Source organism: Rhineura floridana, chromosome 20, assembly GCF_030035675.1.
Source record: "Rhineura floridana isolate rRhiFlo1 chromosome 20, rRhiFlo1.hap2, whole genome shotgun sequence".
Classification (NCBI taxonomy): domain Eukaryota; kingdom Metazoa; phylum Chordata; class Lepidosauria; order Squamata; family Rhineuridae; genus Rhineura; species Rhineura floridana.
Window position 1 is genome coordinate 20,327,685 of NC_084499.1, and position 16,647 is coordinate 20,344,331.

Below are 16,647 nucleotides of genomic sequence, written 5' to 3' on the forward strand. Positions count from 1 at the left end.
AGCTTGGAAAAGTTACTTTTTTGAACTACAATTCCCATCAGCCCAATCCAGTGGCCATTCTGGCTGGGGCTGATGGGAGTTGTAGTTTTAAAAAGTAACTTTTCCAAGCTCTGGTTCTATTGTTGTATATGACAAGCCAGTTTTGTTATGAAAGACCTGCATTACCCTTTGGGATCCTGACTTTGTTTCCTCAGCTGTGTCCTTGCTGGGTTGCTCTTCTCCATTTCATTGGAGTTGACCCTCTGGAACAAATTTTGCTGAGGTTTCTTCTGCAGCTGAAAGGCGATGTGCAAACTTACGTAGAGTGCTTTGATTGGGCTGGCTTGCATCCAGATTCTACAGTGGGTGGGTGCGCCTTTGCAAGTGTTGATTCGTATAAGAGCCTGGCGCTGTTGCGTAGTTGCAACATATCAAAGCAGGATCTAAAACCCTGGAGAGCTGCTGCCAGTCAGTGTCATCAGTACTGAGCTAGATGCACCAATGGCCCAACTTGCTACAAGGCAACTTGTATGTTCCTAGGAAGGTCCATAGCTCAATGGCAGAGCATCCGCCTTGCATGCAGAAGGTCCCAGGTTCAATCCCCAGCGGCATCTCCAGGTAGGGTGCAAATATCCCTTCTCTGAAACCCTGGAGACCCTCTGCCAGTCAGTGTAAACAATACTGGGCTAGATAGATCCATGGCCTGACTTAGTATAAGGCAACCTCCTATGTTCCTATTTAATTCTGCCCTTTCTCCAGAATGATGAGGCTGTAGCTTAGTGGCTGATCAGCAGCTGATGGATCATCCAGTGTGTGTATAGAGTGTAGTTTTCTTTTGTTTTTCAGGGTGACTTTCTTACTTTTGTTTGGGTTTTCCTTTTCTGGACCCATCCTGGAGTGTGTCTAGATGGCCGCCTATGGCTCAAATGCATTGCGGGCCAAGCAAAGATGAATGTCAGCCTTTGGTGGACATCCATCTTGCTTTAATTGCCCATGACAGAGAGCCCTGGCTTCCTTCCCAGACAGGATAAATAAATCGTCCGTTCGGCAACACTAAACAGACTGTTTAAGTTGGGATGTTGCGGACTTCTTCTTTTCTTTTAAAGTCAGCCCCCTTTTTCGGGCGCTCCGTCCTTCGCCTCTAAATTTCCCGTGAATGCCGTGTGCTAATGAAGCCCTGACTGAGCACACCTGCTGAATGATCTTGGGTGTGTGCAAGCAGGTGGACAGCACAACGCGGGCAGTGTTTCTGCCAGCCCGTGCGATGCACCCGAGGAAAGCTTGGAAGCCAAAAGCCCAAATCAAGCAAGCATCTCTTTCCATCCAGTTGCCTGTTTACATAGTGCCTAATTTCTAGAAGCCAAAACTTGAGCGGGGCTGCACCCTGCCTGACAGTCACTCCTATCGGGCCGCAAGTTAGGAGGCCAAAGAGCACAGGAGGCTGCCTTATACTGAGTCAGCCTAGCTCGATATTGTCTACTCTGACTGGCAGCGGCTCTCCAGGGTATCCGATGGGTCTCTACCACCCCTACCTGGAGATGCCGGGAATTGAACCTGAGAGCTTCTGTATGCAAGGTGGACGCTCTGCCACTGGCTACAGTCCTTCCTCCAAAATAAAGTAAGATTCTAGTCCTCCTGGTTCTTAATAAAGGGATGATTTAAATAAGTACCTGCTTTCTACTGAGTTAGACTACTGGTCCATCTAGCTCAGTATTGTCTACACTGACTGGCAGTGGATGTCCAGGGTTTCAGGCAGGGACTCTTTCACAGCTGTACCTGCTGGTGGTGATAGTGGGGAGTGAGGGGGACTTGTTTTTGCAATATCAAGTTGTTATCTGGAAAGGCCCAAATGGAAGCCTGTTGCCCCTTAAACCATTTTAAATGTGTTAAATACAGTTTCTGTTTTGGGAAGGTCGGTGGCAGGATACCTGCCTTGCATGCAGAAGGTCTGAGGTTCAATCCTTGGCATATGTTGATGTCGCATGAAAATGCTTGTTTGTTTGTTTATTTAAAATGTTAACGTTTTTAAATGTAAGTGGCTCAGAAACCTGTTGGGAAACAAGCAACCAAGACATCCAATAAATCATCGTCATCTCTAGTTAGGGCAGGAAAACTCCTAACTTAAAACCTTGGAGAGCTGCTGCCAGTCAGTGTTGTCAATACTGAACTAGATGCAGTGATGGTCTCACTCAGAATAAGGCAGCTTCCAGGTCCTGGCCATTTAAAAATAATAATAAAGGCCTTTTTCCCCATCAACATTTCCACCCTGCCCTTCATTCCGAAATCTGTCCTTTCCTCGACAGCTCTCTTATCTTGCGTTAGCTTTGCCTTATTTAGTCAGCAGAACTCTCTCTGTGCTTCCCTTTGCTGTATAAACACCTGAATGGTGATGTCACCAATGACTGCGGGACTCCGGGAACCAGGATGTGCATCGAACCGCATGCACCGAAGACGTTCACAGCAAAAATGTATGCATCAAATCAGCACATTTATTTGGGGCAAGGAGGCATAAATAGAGGAGGGAAGAAGCAAAAATCCAAAGTCGTCTCTCTCACACGCTCCCTCTCTGGCCCCATCTACACTATTAAGCAGCAGCATCATACCACTTTAAACAGCCATGGCTTCCCCTGACAAATCCTGGGAACTGTAGTTTGTTCAGGGTGCTGAGAGTTCTCCCTCACAGAGCTATAACTCCTAATGCGGTTTAACAGTCATGAGAAGAGCCTGCTGGATCAGGCCAAAGAGAGCCCGTCCAGTCCAGCCTCCTGTTCTAACAGTGGCCAACTAGATGCCTGTTTTGGGAAGGCCGCAAGCGGGACCTGAGCGCAACAGCAACTCTCCCCTCCTGCGGTTTCCAGCAACTGGCATTCAGAAGCATACTGCCTCTGACTATGGAGACAGAACACAGCCATAGAATAATAGAATAGTAGAGTTGGAAGGGGCCTAGGAGGCCATCAAGTCCAACCCAACCTAGCCATCATGGCAGCCCTTTTCTAAGGGAACTCTAGGAATTGTAGCTCTGGGAGAGGAACTTGGGGTCTCCTAACACCTCTCAGCACCCTGAACAAATGATGTCTCCCAGGATTCGTTGATTGAACCTGGGACGTATGCATACAAAGCAGGTGTTCTGCCACTGAGCTATGGCCCTTCTTCCAAAATAAAGTAAGATTCCGGTCCTCATGATTCTAAACAGATAAGCACCTGTCCTATACTAAATAAGCACCTGCCCTATACTGAGTGAGACCATTGGTCAATCTAGTTCACTATTGACTGCACTAGCTGGAAGTGGCTCTCCAGGGCTTCATTCAGGAGACATTCCCAGCCCTACCTGGCGATGCCATTGGGGATCGAACCTGGGACCTTCTGCATGCAAAGCAGATGCTCTACCATTGAGCTGTATAAGAATATAGCATGATTCTGGTTCTCAATGTTCTGAATAAAGGGATAAATTAAATAGGAACATTGTATCAAATCAGAGCATTGGTCCATCTAGTTCAGTATTGTCAACACTGACTGGTAGCGGCTCTCCAGGTTTTGAGGCACTGGTCATTCTTTAGGAGAAGCCACGACTGCTTGAAGTGGTATGCTGCAGACGGGGCCTTTCTCTTTTGCACTACCAACAGACAGGTTAAAAAAAAACTTTGCCCCTTTGGACCACCGGACGTGGCTGGCTGCAAAGAGCTGCATTCAGCTGGGCCAGCCACAAGCCGCGTGGGGCTGCATCAAGCCTGCAGCGGGGAGTGTTGACAGGCACTGGCGCAGACGCCTCTCCCGTTCCGTTGGCAGACACACAGGCTCCCCTCTCCTGTCCTCAAACACAGCAGCAGAGGGTCGAACAGTCCAGTTTAGCCGGTGCTCCACCGTTGCCGGCTTTCTTGTTCACCTTGGGGAGCAGGAGGACAAAGGACATGGCCAATGCACAGTGGTAGAAGCTGTGGACGTAGGTGTAGTCCCAATCCTGCAATGAGAGAGAGAGAGAGAGAGAGCAGCTGACATTCCTCATCCAAAGGTTTGGACAGTGCAGCTTTCTTTTTGTGCTCGTTACAGGAACGGAGACGAACCCAGCAGTGGCCCCTAGTGGAGAGGAGGGGGAACTCGTTTTCAGCCTGAGGGCCACATTCCCTCTGGGGGCCGCATCCCAGAGGCAAAGGTTGGCAGAGCAATGGGTGTGAATCTTACACACAAGTCAGAGGGTTTTACACATGCATGCACGCACGCACCCTCTCCATCTAGACAAGTGAGAGGCTATATCAGAATTCAAGGGCACATTCCAGTTTAAGCAAAAGCGCCAGAGGCTAGTGGCTCCGATGTCAGTGAGGGCAGTGAACCCGCTCTGGGTTTTAGTCCAAACTTTCAAGGAGCTGTCCAAGGTGCTGAAGCACCTTAAAACCATCTAGCCAGGTGACCAAAAGCTGGTCTCTCACAACTCATTTTCCCTCTGCGTATGCTCAGAAAACCCCAGGTTCTACCCAAACAGGCAAAACGTGACTAGCTAAGTTAGATTGGCTTTTTGACTTCAGTTGCAAGTTTCTCTGTGTCTGATTTGCGCTGCTTTCCCTTCTGCCTCCCCACCTCTCACCCCAAATAATTTCTCCTTGGGTTTAAAAGGAAACTCTTGCAAAAATCTTCCCCAGGTGCTAGGCGCAGCGTGGTTGTTTGCCGACGCCTCTGTGTCCTAAGGCCACAAAGTTCTGTCTCATTTGGTGTCTTTTGGGTTTTCAGAATGCAATTCCAGAGCTCCTCGTTGTTCAATATTTCTGGAGTTGAAGGGGAGGGATCCTTAGACAGGCCTAGAGGTTTTTATCAAGGCCGTTGGTCAAGCAGAGAGGAATATGTCCTCCCGCCAGGCCCCACCCCAAGGTCTGTGTCTTTGCCATATGTTCATGGAACAAACTTGGCTAGTTTGTTGACACCCAGAGAAACGGCACTTAGGGAATAAATGTGGGGAGGTGTGGCTCTCCGAGCTGCGGGCCATGCCTGGAAGCCCACATCTGAGTGATAAACAGGCTCTCCCTTGGACCTTTCGTGAGTCAGTCACAAAGCACTCTTGAGGCAGGCATCCACGCCACAAAATGCAGGACCTCTTCCCTAAAATGGTATCGTTGCTTCCAAGGCTGCTGTGCGTGGCAGAGGGCTCATCCAGGAATTTGAAGATTGCCAGGGATGTGGGACAGAATTTGACTTTGATTAATCTCCTGCCAGTGATGTGAGTCCATTTTTTTCCACACAGGGGTTGGCCTGAGTAACCCTCTTATTCACGGCGCTGGTTCTGATCACCATGACCATTCCCTGCCCCGCCCCTGGCACGTGCACTGGAAAAGTTGGCTTGCTGCTCATGCACTCACTTATTTTTAGAATAGGGTGGTTGTTGCCTTTTCGTCTGCAAAACACCTCTTGCTACCAAAGCGAGTGTCTTTTCCCTCGTGGGAGAAAGACCTTTTTTTGGACAGATGGCAACCCAACAGCAAAAGGCCTCATTTGAGTCAAGGATGTGGCGCAGGGGAAAGGGGTGCTTAATTGTGCCATAGGGGCCGTAGCTCAGAGCACCTGCTTTGCATGCAGAAGGTCCCAGGTTCAATCGTCAGCATCTCTGGGAAGGGCTGGGAATGTCCCATCTGAAACTCTGTAGAGACACTGCCAGCCAGTGTGGACAATACTAAGTTAGATGGACCAATCGTCTGTCTCCTTATAAGGCACCTTCCTATGTTGCCATTTAATTCAGAACTAGAAACTGAGGACTAGAATCTTACTTTATTTTGGTGGGAAGGGCCAAAGTTCCGCGGTAGAGCACCTGCTTTGCATGTAAAGGGCCCCCCTGAATTAAATCCCTGGCATTTCTAGGTAGGGCTGGGAATGTCCCCTGCCTTAAACCGTGGAGAGCCACTGCCAGTCAGTGTCAGCTATATTAAGCTAACCTGTGCCAACCAGAGCCTAAGATCTTCATTTCAGGCTGTCCTCAGAGGGGCATCTGAGGAGATGCAATGCAAATGGGGGGTGGGATGGACACCTAATCCATTACGTAACATTTGTGGACTCAAAGCAACAACAGCGAATGCGGGTCATATTGGCTGGACTAATTTCTGTTCTAGACGTGGGATGAAGAAGCGAACATTGGCAATTTCTGTTTCCATTTTCACTGGAATTCCCCAACAGCCCTAGCTGGGACCGACAGGAACTCACCTCCACTGAGCGATGATGGGTTGGGCTGTGGCCTTGACGCCCTCCTTGCGGGGCTTCCCAGAGGCATCTGGCTGGCCACTTGCCAGGACACTGGACCCAGGCACGCATCTGCTCTCTGATCAGGCAGAGCGGTTCTAACGTTTGATGTTTTTGACGGACAAGCTTACCTCGAAAAAGAACCTCAGCATCAAGGCGAGGGCCCCGAAGCAGAAGCCAGGACCAATCTGCTGGGTGTAGACGCTTTTGTCTGGATAGAGTCCTTTTTTCTCTTTCATCTTTTGCAGCTGGGAAGAAAGGAGGCAACAGAGTGGCAGACGCCCAGCGGGCTTCCATTTGCCACGACCCAGCATTAAACCTAACTTGCAGGGAGAGGGGAACTCTTCCACCGTTGTGACCCTTGCATCTGACACAGAGTCGGAGGCTACAAGGACACCAGAGAGGCAGCCCAGGGAGGGCTCGGAGCTGACTGCTGAAGGTAGGGAGACCATTTCCACTTGCGGGTGTTGGACAGGAACCCTCAGAGGAAACTCCACAACCACCGGAGCCTGTACAACCCCCCATTTTGGCTGCTGGTGGTTTTGCCATGGTGTCTCAGTGCCCAGTGGGTGCCCTGCACCATAGACACCATCCCACCATGAATTTGTGGAATGGGAGAGGTCATTTCCTCTTTGACCATACAATACTCCTTAGATTTCACTGGGGGTCTCCTGGTTGTGGCTAGCAATACTTGTTCAACGTGACTCACAAGTGGGGTCTTACCCATTTTACGGTGATCATGAGAACAGCTGTCCCGATGGGCCCGGAGTAGACGCCGTATCCCCATCGATCGTGGTAGATCCTGACAGCTATGGTGAGCACTCCAAACATCACAAAGGTGGATCGTTTTGGTTCATCAAACTCTGCCAGCGCTGAGCAACGAAAACCGCAAGGGTGAAATATGACATGTTAGGAGTCGGGATGGACGTATCTATCCATTTTCTTCCTCTTTGTTTCTTGTTTTTTTCCACTGTTAAGTTCAGTTTCCCACATTTCTGCAGTAACTTGCTGTTATCATCATCATCATCATCATCATCATCATTATTATGCCCATTTCCCCTTAATAGAATGCATTTGTGCACACTTTTGGTTGGAGAACTCCATTGCACAGCTGTCTCTCAAAATTCAGACTTTCATCTGTCCGGAATCTTACAACATTCTACTTCACTGGATGTCCCTGAGCTCTCATTATGAGGGAGAAAAACCTTTCTCTATCCACTTTCTCTGCCATGTCCCCCTTTGTGTGCCTCGTCTCTAAACGAAACTAAAATGTTACAACCTTTCCTCACAGGTAAGTTGCTCTAACCCCTTGATCATTTTCACGGCCCTTTTCTCAAACTTTTCCACCTCTACAATATCCTTTCTGAGGTGGGGTGACCAGAACTCTACACAGTATTCCAAATGCGGATGGGGTCACACCATAGATTTGTGTAATGGCATTATGAAATTTATGAGAATGGCATTAATGAGTTTTATTTTCAATTCTTCCCCTACAGTACAGTAAGAGGGGTTCACAATGGCAATGTTTGGGAATCTCTAGTTTAGTTGCAAAGGGAAATGTTGATTAAATGTTGAGTGGAATACATTTTGGGGAGAATGTCTCCTCTCATTCCTTCTGTCTTGAATTCTTTTAGTCAGCCTGGGATGTTTTCAGACTGGGCCAAGTTTTGCTCTTCAGAATCACGCACCTGCCTGCCGTCTGCAAGCTCACACTTCGTCAATGCGGCTGTGAATTATCGAAGGCTGTCATTGCGTGGGGAACGTGGTAATCTCTCGTAAAAGTTATGTCTCCCGGCGGACTGCCTGCATTTCCAACTTGCGCAGCTGTGGGGTGGCTGTTTCGGATTTGCAGTCCCGGGAAATGTGCCTGCTGTGAGCTGCATGGACGTTCATGTGTGCGGTCAACTCTTTGCAAGCAACAGGGGCAGAGAGTTTCTTCACATCCCAGACAACATACGTTCATGTGTCCTTGGGTTACATTTTTTTTATTTGAGCTTGTGGTGTTTTCTTTTTTTGGTAAATTTTGGCTAAGGAATAACATCCAGTTTTTAATCTGTACTGCATGCCTGCTGAGTTGAATTTATTTACATATTTATAAGCCTCACTTTCATAAAAGTCCATCAAAGCAGCTTACGGCATACAAAAACATTATAAAATTAAAAACCAATAAAAACGTAGTTAAAAACCATAATGAAAGCATCAACATTGGTTTAAAGTTTTTTTTTAATAAAAAAAATCATGTTAAAAGGCCTGTCTAAAAAGTTCAGTTTTCAAGAGATGCCTGAAAGAAGGGAGAGTTGGTTCTTGCCAAACCTCCATTGGCAGAGAGTTCCACAGGGCAGGGCCTGCCACGCTAAAGGCTCGGTCCCTGATGGAGGACAACCCAACCTCAAGGGATGTGGGGAACCACCAAAAGTGCCCTATCAGAAGATCTCAGGGATTGAACTGGAACATAGGGAGTCAGAAGGTCCTTAAGGTACTTTGGGGCGAAGTTGTTTAGGGCTTTGTGAACTAACACAAGTACCTTGGACCTGACCCAGTAGCAAACTGGCAACCAATGCAGCTCTTCCAGCAGCAGGGTAACATGTTGCCAGTGATATGCTCCTGTAATGATGCTGATGCTGATATAATTTGAGTGCCTGGTGGTTCCTTTGCTGCAGCAAGGAACTGCCCATCAGGTGATAGGTGTAGGAGCCTGCCTTGGTCACAGCTCTGCTCTTTGGAGCTGCCCCACACAACTCCTTTCCACCTCCAACTTTGTGGATGGAAAGGAGAAGGGTGAAGAGATTCACAAAGAGTAAGGGATTCTGACAGGTGGCCAGGACAACCCCCCTGCCAGTCATGTGATGCCATAATGGTGTCATGTGATTGACAGGTGCGTTGCCTCCACCCACCTGTCAAAGTTGGCCCGCGGGGTGGGCCCTGAAGCCAAAAAGTTTCCCCACTCCTGAAGTCACATGCTCAAGGAAGATGTCTCCCTGGCTGGAGAAGTCTGTCAATATTCTTCTGAAACGTTAAAAATAAAATAAAATTCTGCAGTTAGATTTTTGCTAGCTTTCCTCTCCTTCAAACATCTTCCTTAACTCCCCCAAAGTATCTTGGCATTAGGAACCCTCTCAAAGAAAGGCTCATTCTTACCCATCAGGGACACCCACATGGATAAAGCTGTCCCAAAGATGCTGAAGTATTCTAAGATATCGTACTGCATGAAACAGAGGATGGATAAACCCGGGCCGTCACAGGCGTGGTAAATCTGTTGGGGAAACATTTGCATGGTTTAATTTCGATTTTTGCCCACGATCTCTACTCTCCTGCTGTCCTACACAAATATATTCAAGGGCGCAAGGTAATATGCAGGACCTGGGAAGTTCATTTTGAAAAGGCGCACGCTGTGGTTCAAGTCCATGACCTCCAAAAAGGAACTCATCCCAGTTCACGTCTGTCCCATTCAAAAACAAACTAGATCTGTTCATGTTCAGTTCATAGGTCAACTCACGCTCATCCAAATGATCCTCAGAGTTTTATTTCATTCTTTTAACCTTCAGAATGTTGCAAGCGGCTGTGCTGAAGCATAAAAAATGCTTAAGAAGACCAAGAAAATCATCAAAACAACACGCAGTGGAATGTGCGTGGTTTCATTTGTTTTTGCCAACAATAATGATCTTTAACGCTTAAAGGCCCAACATGTCTAAAAAGTAACAATCCCAAGATGAACTAGAAACAATTCAAAGTTCTGCCCTGACACAAATTTAATTCACGGTCAGTTCACGAAGTAATTATGGGAACTAATTTCAGGGGTACTTCAGAGATTTTTGAACCAATTCAGTGAACTTGATTGTTGTTGTTATGTGCCTTCGATTACGACTTCTGGCGACCCCATGGATCAGCGACCTCCAAGAGCATCTGTCATGAACCACCCTGTTCAGATCTTGTAAGTTCAGGTCTGTGGCTTCCTTGATGGAATCAATCCATCTCTTGTTTGGCCTTCCTCTTTTTCTACTCCCTTCTGATTTTCCCAGCATTATTGTCTCATTTCAAGCCCTGGTAATATATCAACTACTGTACTAACACAGCTTTTACTACTCCTGCTATTTGCTCAGTGGAGGCTGGTGCTCATCAGGACTGGAAGGGCGGAAGGCAGGAAGGCCAACGGCAGGCAGAGCCAAGTCATTTGCTTTGGTCCCCAATCTCTCCCAAAGATTTTCTGCAAAGGTAACATGGAGAGTGAGGAGGAGGGGGAGACTGTCAGCCAGTGCCACCCCCTGGACTTGTTGGACTACTGGGCTAAGATCAAGGTTCTGGTTTTTGGTGTTCAAAGCCTTATGCAGCTTGGGACCAGGGTGCCCGAAAGACCGTCTTACCGCTTATAGACTCAGCAGATACCATCTCATCAGGAGGTCTGTTCCGCACAATGCAGGAACGGGACCTTTAGCGTGGTGGCACCGACCCATTGGAATTCCCTCCCCTTCAATATTAGATAGACGCCATCTCTGTTGTCTTACTGAAGACCTTCCTTTCCCAGGCAGAGACCTTATCCCAGTCTGCATCTGTATTGGAATGGTTTTTAAGACGTTTTCATTGTTATAATTCTTTGTTGTGTTTGCTGTTCCAGACTCCTTTGGGAGGAAGGGTGGGATATGCATTAAATAAGTAAGTCAGTAAGTAAAAGTCAGGAGTGAGGCAGGTGGGGGCTGGCTGAGGGCAAACAGAACTTGGGAGCAGCACCCCACTCCCCCTGATGTGCAAGCCTCCACTTGCGGTTTATCACCAGCAAACCTTCGTTCGATGTTGCACCCCTCTGGCAACAAACACCGTTGTGTGAACCTGAGCCCCAGAAGGGATTTGCTCTCTCCCACAGCCCCCGGTGGCAGGTAATTTGCCCGTGTTGTGTTGCCTTTGCCATATAGCCCTGAGTTGTACAGAGTGGGCCATCAGGCGATCTGGGAATGCAAAGACGAGGGTGTGCAGATGTTTCTGGCTGTTGCAGGAGCCCTTGTCTGGGGTGGCCAGATGTGTTTGCTGGTCTGAAGAATTTCCTGTTGGGGAGACGGAGAAGGAGGAGGAGGAGGGCGCTCAATTGCCAAGGCAGCGATGGCGGCGTTTCCCCCAGGCAGCTGCCGAAGGTCTTGGCTGAAGCTCTCGCAGCAGCTGCGTGTCTGTCTCTTCCTCCCCATCCTCCAATTCCGTTCTTAAATCCACTCAAGGCCCCGCTCAAAATTGATAAGCAGATTCCCTAGCGGACCCACACAGGGTGGAATATTTTGTTTTGTGCCTTATGGCCTTTGCGTCCCACCTCTCCTCCAGGGCACTCAAGGCAGTGTGGAAGGGTCTTCCCCTCCCCGTTTCCTCCTCACAACAAACCTGTGATGTAGGTTAGGTGAGAGAGAGTGACCGGCCCAAGGTCACCCAGTGAGCTTCGGGTCTGAGTCTGGGAGAGGGCATTCTCCGTGGCACCCCTACGCGGTGGGGCTCCCTCCCTTGTACACTGAAGGTGCACCTCTTTACCCTGGCCCAGTCACTGTCAGGGAGTCACTGTCGCCTCTCTTTTTCTGCCCACAGCAACCGGTTTGTGCTGGCACCCACAAGACTTTTATTAAGTTATGAGTACTAGTGGCAACCACCCTATTACTCTGATTGCTCTCTCAGTGGCCAACCAGAGGCCCCAATGAAAGGCCCACAGGCAAGACCTGTGACACTCTCTCCACTTGTGGTCCCCAGCAGCTGGATTTGGAGATAGCCTGTCTCTGGATATGGAGGGTCCATCTCTTTCTTGTGGCTGATCACTACTACCCACAGACCTACCTATGAACATAAGAAGAGCCCTGCTGGGCTGGCTCAGGCCAACAATTCATCTAGTCCAGCATCCTGTTCTCACAGTGGCCAACCAGATGCCCCAATGGGAAGTCCCCAAGCAGGACGTGAACACAACAGGAACTTCCCCCTGTTGCAGTTTCCAGGAATTGGTATTCAGAGGCATACTGCACCTGACAGTAAAGATAGAACATAGCCATCATGGCTAGTAGCCACGGATAGCCTTATCCTCCACAAATTCATTGAATCCTATTCCCCGCCCTTCATACTAAGGTCCCAGGGCAGATTACAACAGTTTAATATGCAACATTAAAAACAGTTAAAACCAACTTACAATCACAACATCACAAAAAAATAAGGTGGATCCCAATATCTTGTGGAACGCCTCTCCCGCTATGAACCTACCCGGTCACTTCGCTCAGCATCTAAGGCCCTCCTCCGGGTACCAACCCATCGAGAAGCCCGGAGGACAGTTACTCGATCTAGGGCCTTTTCTGTAGTGGCCACCAAACTGTGGAACAGCCTCCCCGAAGAAGTACGCCTGGCGCCTACGCTTCTATCTTTTCGGTGCCAGGTTAAGACCTGGCTATGCTCCCAGGCATTTTAAGCGTTTAATGTTATAACTTTAATTTTTTTCTTTTTTCTTTTTTTCTTTTGTTGCTGCTTGTGTTTATTGTTTGTTGTCTGATTTTATTGTTGATATTTTGTATTTTAACCTTTTTGTACACCGCCCAGAGAGCCACTCGCTATGGGCGGTCTATAAATGAAACAAATAAATAAATAAATAAAATAAAGGCCAGGGTAAAGAGGTGCACCGTCTTCAGCATTTGCCAAAAACTGTACAGTGAAATTGCCAGACTCACCCCTCTTTGGGGAGGGAGTTCCACAGCTATGTGGAATTCCAGTCTAAGCACAGCCACCTTCTTTCCTTCTTCCTTCTCTCTCTAAGTAAAGTAAGTTTCTAGTCCTTGTCGTTCTGAAAAGAGGGCTGGATTAAATAGGGACCTAGGAAGGTGCCTAACCCCCACTGTCCCCACCACCGCTCTCTCTCACGCACGCAGACAGTGAAGGGAAATGGAAACGAGTATCTTACCGACATGAAGAACATGGTGAAGAAGTAGACCATGGCCTCCATGTGGAATTGCCTCTTGGCAGCGATGCTGATGGTTGGGAGGAAGGCAAGACTGCTGAGAGTTGGCAGGAGGAGCTTGGCAACCAAGGAGCCCATTGGAAAAAGGAAATATTGCCGGTGTGTGAGAGGAAAAGCAGAGTGGTTGGAAGGAGACAAGACCCGACCAAATTTCAGAGCTGGTTGGCGAAGACTGAGAAGCAGAGCCGCCAAGCTGAGCTGTCCTTGTGCCCCCCCTCCGATCTTAGCTTTGGAAGAGACAGCTGAGCCAAATGGCCCAGCATGCCCCCCCCAATTGCTGGCTTCACTCTTGATTGTGTTGTCAGCTGACGACAGGTGCCGGGGTGTGGGGTGCACAGCCGGCATCTGCCGCTCAACACAGGCTGTGCTTGTGCTGCGTCGAGCCGAGAGCCCTCTGCAAGGCCTGCCCAACAGATGGGCCAGCAAAGCTCCCCAGTGTTGTCAATAGATCGGCACAGGTGGGCTCGAGTTTCGTTTTGGCCACGGGGATGGGGAGGTGAGAGAGGGCAATGCCTTCTTGCTTATTCCTCTCTCCATCTTCCCCCTCTAGCAAAATAATGGGGATTATGGCAGGCGACAGGTGTGTGGAGGAAGGGTGTGGGTTTTTTTGCATCTTTCACAAGGAGGTGCCTTCTGCTGATTGAGACCGTAGGTCCATCTAGCTTAGTGTTGTCGACACAGACGGGCAGCGGCTCTTCAGACTTTTGGGTCCCATCTGCACATTTGAAGCAGTGTCATACCGCTTTAAACAGACCATATTACTGTTACGTAGTTTTGTTATTTATTCAGTTGATATCCTCCTCTTCCTCCCGTAGGAGCCCAGGGCAGCAAATAGGTCTGCAACAAAACATGTTGACAATGGCAAAAAGCATTCTTAGAAAAACCATTTAAAACATTCTAATAACAGTTGCAGATTTATTTTTTTTAAAAAGCACAAAAATGGGAATCCTGAGAACTGTAGTTTGTTAAAGGTGCTGAGAGCGTGTATGCCACCTTGAGCTCCTGGGGGGAAAGGTGGGATATCAATGTAATAAATAAATCCCAGGTTTAAGAGAACCCAAGAAGCACCTGCTGGATCAGGCCAAAGGGGGGCCATCTAGTCCAGCCTCCTGTTCTCAGAGTAGCCAACCAGATGCCCATTATGGGAATCCCAGAAGCAGGACTTGAGTGCAAGAGCACTCTCCCCTCCTGCGGCTTCCAGCAGCTGGTATTCAGAGGAATACTACCTCTGACTTATGCTGGCAGAGCATACCCATCATGGCTATAGTAGCCTTATTCTCCATGAATTTGTCTAATCCCCCTTTAAAGCCCTCCAAGTTGGTGGCTGTCACTGCCTCTTCCTGTGTGAGCCAATTCCAAGGTTTAGCTATGCTCTGCATGAAGAAATCCTTCGTTTTGTCTGTCCTGAATCTTCCAACGTTCAGATTTGGGAGGTGCCCTCTAAGTTCTGCCCTGCAGCACAGAGTCCCCCTGTTCTTTAACCCAGCACCATGTACAGAGATGTTGTGGGGTCAGGACAGAAACCATAGCCCATTGCACAGTGGGTGGATGGCAAGTCTATCGGCCAGCTTGCCCCTTAATTTTATTACGATTGTTAAAAAAGAAAGAGAAATGACCTTATTGCAAGCCTCCTGTTTTTATCCTTCCTAGGGAATAATATCTTTTCCTTGGAACCGCCTGCAAATTCTTCGCATCCTTCTCAAAGCAGCTGTTCAGATGAACGAGGGAACAGGAATGCATGACAACTGTCCCTGTGGTTTTGAGCTCGCAGCCAGGTCAAAAAGACATGAGCTACTGTCTGCGTCAGCCTGGATTGACAGGCAAGTCCCACCCTCTCCCTTGAATAGATCCAGAATCTAGGGCTTCTCTCCATCCACGTTAGGCCATCTAAGGCTGCAGTCCTAACCATGCCAGTTCAGCAGTGAGTCCCAGTGAATTCAGTGAAGCTTATCCCTAGGTAGCGATGGGCGAATCTATCCATTTCGTTGTTCCTCAGTTTCCCAATTTTACCATCTGAAGTTTGGTTCTCCATATATGTTTGCTTTTTAAAAAAATAAATAAATTGAAAAGTCCTCATGAAAATTCATCAGCATGTTAGTGAGAATTTGTCCTAATTTTTTGTTGTTGCAATTTTTCCAAATAGACACATTGTTTGCCAAACATTTTTCGCAAGAACATAAGGAGAGTCTGCTGGATCAGGCCAAGGGGGTCCATCTAGTCCAGCATCCTGTTCTCAGAGGGGCCAACCAGATGCCCCACTGGGAAGCCCGCATGCAGGACCGGAGTGCAAACAGCGCTGTCTCCTCCTGCGTTTCCAGTGACTGGTATTTGGAAGCAAAATGCCTCCTCTTATGGAGGCAGAGCGTAGCCATCATAGCTAGTAGCTGTTGATAGCCTTATCATCCATGTATTTGGGTAATTGTCTTTTAAAGCCATGCAACTTGGTGGCTGTTGCTGCCTCCTGTGGGAGTGAGTTCCATAGTTCAACTCTGTGTGAAGAAGTCCTTCCCTTTGTCTGTCCTGAATCTTCCAACATTCAGCTTCATGGGATGTCCACGAGTTCTAGCGTTATGACAGAGGGAGGAAAACTTCTCTCTATCCGCTCTTTCCATGCCATGGATAATTTTATACATCTCTATCTTATCTCCTCTGACTTGCCTTTTCTCTAAACTAAAAATCCCTGAAAGCTGCAACCTCTCCTCATAAGGGAGTCAGTTGAACATCCTGGTTGCCCTTTTCTAAACCTTTTCCAACTCTATAATATCGTTTTTGAGATGAGGCGACCAGAACTGTACACAGTATTTCAAATGCAGCCACACCATAGATTTATACAATGGCATTATGATATCGGCAGTTTTATTTTCAGTACCTTTCCTAATGATCCCTAGCATGGGATTTGCCTTTTTCACAGCTGCCGGACACTGGCTCAATGCATAATATTTCCCTAATATAATGTGTTTTTATATGTTATTTCCACTAATATATGCATTTTTATGCACGCTTTACCTTTGTATTTGCATTTTGGCGCACAGTAATGGGCTGGAGAACTGCACTGAAAAATTCGGAGGAATGCAAATTTTGAAGGATGGGTGTGTTGAGGTTTATGCATTGTTTCAGAAAACGCAGATTCAGTAAGTTTGCCTTTAAATGAATCAGTGCCTTTCTCCCTCCACCACTGACTGCCAGGTATGTCGAGTTAGGATTACAGGCTATGGTCTTCAGAGCAACAGATCTGGACTGACAAAGCTAGTTTGCTCTTACTGTTGAGATATCAAGAGCATATCAAGATCCCTTGATAATAAATTCACAGCTGAGGGGAGGGCTGAATTAGGAGGCTTCCTCTTTGACAGTTTTTGTTGTCTGTAGCATGGACGCATCCACACTGAACATTTAACAGCACAATGACAAGCACTTTCAATGGTCATGGCTTCCCCCCAAAGAATCCTGGGAGCTATAGTTTGTTAAGTGTGCTGAAAGTTGTTAGGAGAGCC

At 47.9% G+C, this 16,647-nt stretch overlaps 1 protein-coding gene across 1 annotated transcript; it reads right to left on the reverse strand.

Moving 5' to 3' along the window:
- Positions 1–2,073: 2,073 nt before the first annotated feature.
- On the reverse strand, positions 2,074–13,373 carry MYMK (myomaker, myoblast fusion factor). The gene is made up of 5 exons (XM_061603986.1): positions 13,100–13,373; positions 9,334–9,448; positions 6,919–7,067; positions 6,327–6,443; positions 2,074–3,937 (listed from the first exon to the last, which is right to left on the reverse strand). Exons 1-5 carry the CDS (start codon positions 13,232–13,234, stop codon positions 3,791–3,793), a joined length of 663 nt encoding a protein of 220 aa, XP_061459970.1. The 5' UTR covers positions 13,235–13,373; the 3' UTR covers positions 2,074–3,790.
- Between the last annotated feature and the right edge of the window lie 3,274 nt (positions 13,374–16,647).

What these genes read in the sequence shown, in the direction of transcription:
- MYMK (XM_061603986.1), bottom strand. Translation starts at nt 13,234, where the DNA reads ATGGGCTCCTTGGTTGCCAAGCTCCTCCTGCCAACTCTCAGCAGTCTT. An exon ending in TCACCATGTTCTTCATGTCG is followed by an intron (nt 9,449 to 13,099) that starts GTAAGATACTCG and finishes TTTCCCCAACAG; the next exon opens with ATTTACCACGCCTGTGACGG. An exon ending in CATGTGGGTGTCCCTGATGG is followed by an intron (nt 7,068 to 9,333) that starts GTAAGAATGAGC and finishes TTCGTTGCTCAG; the next exon opens with CGCTGGCAGAGTTTGATGAA.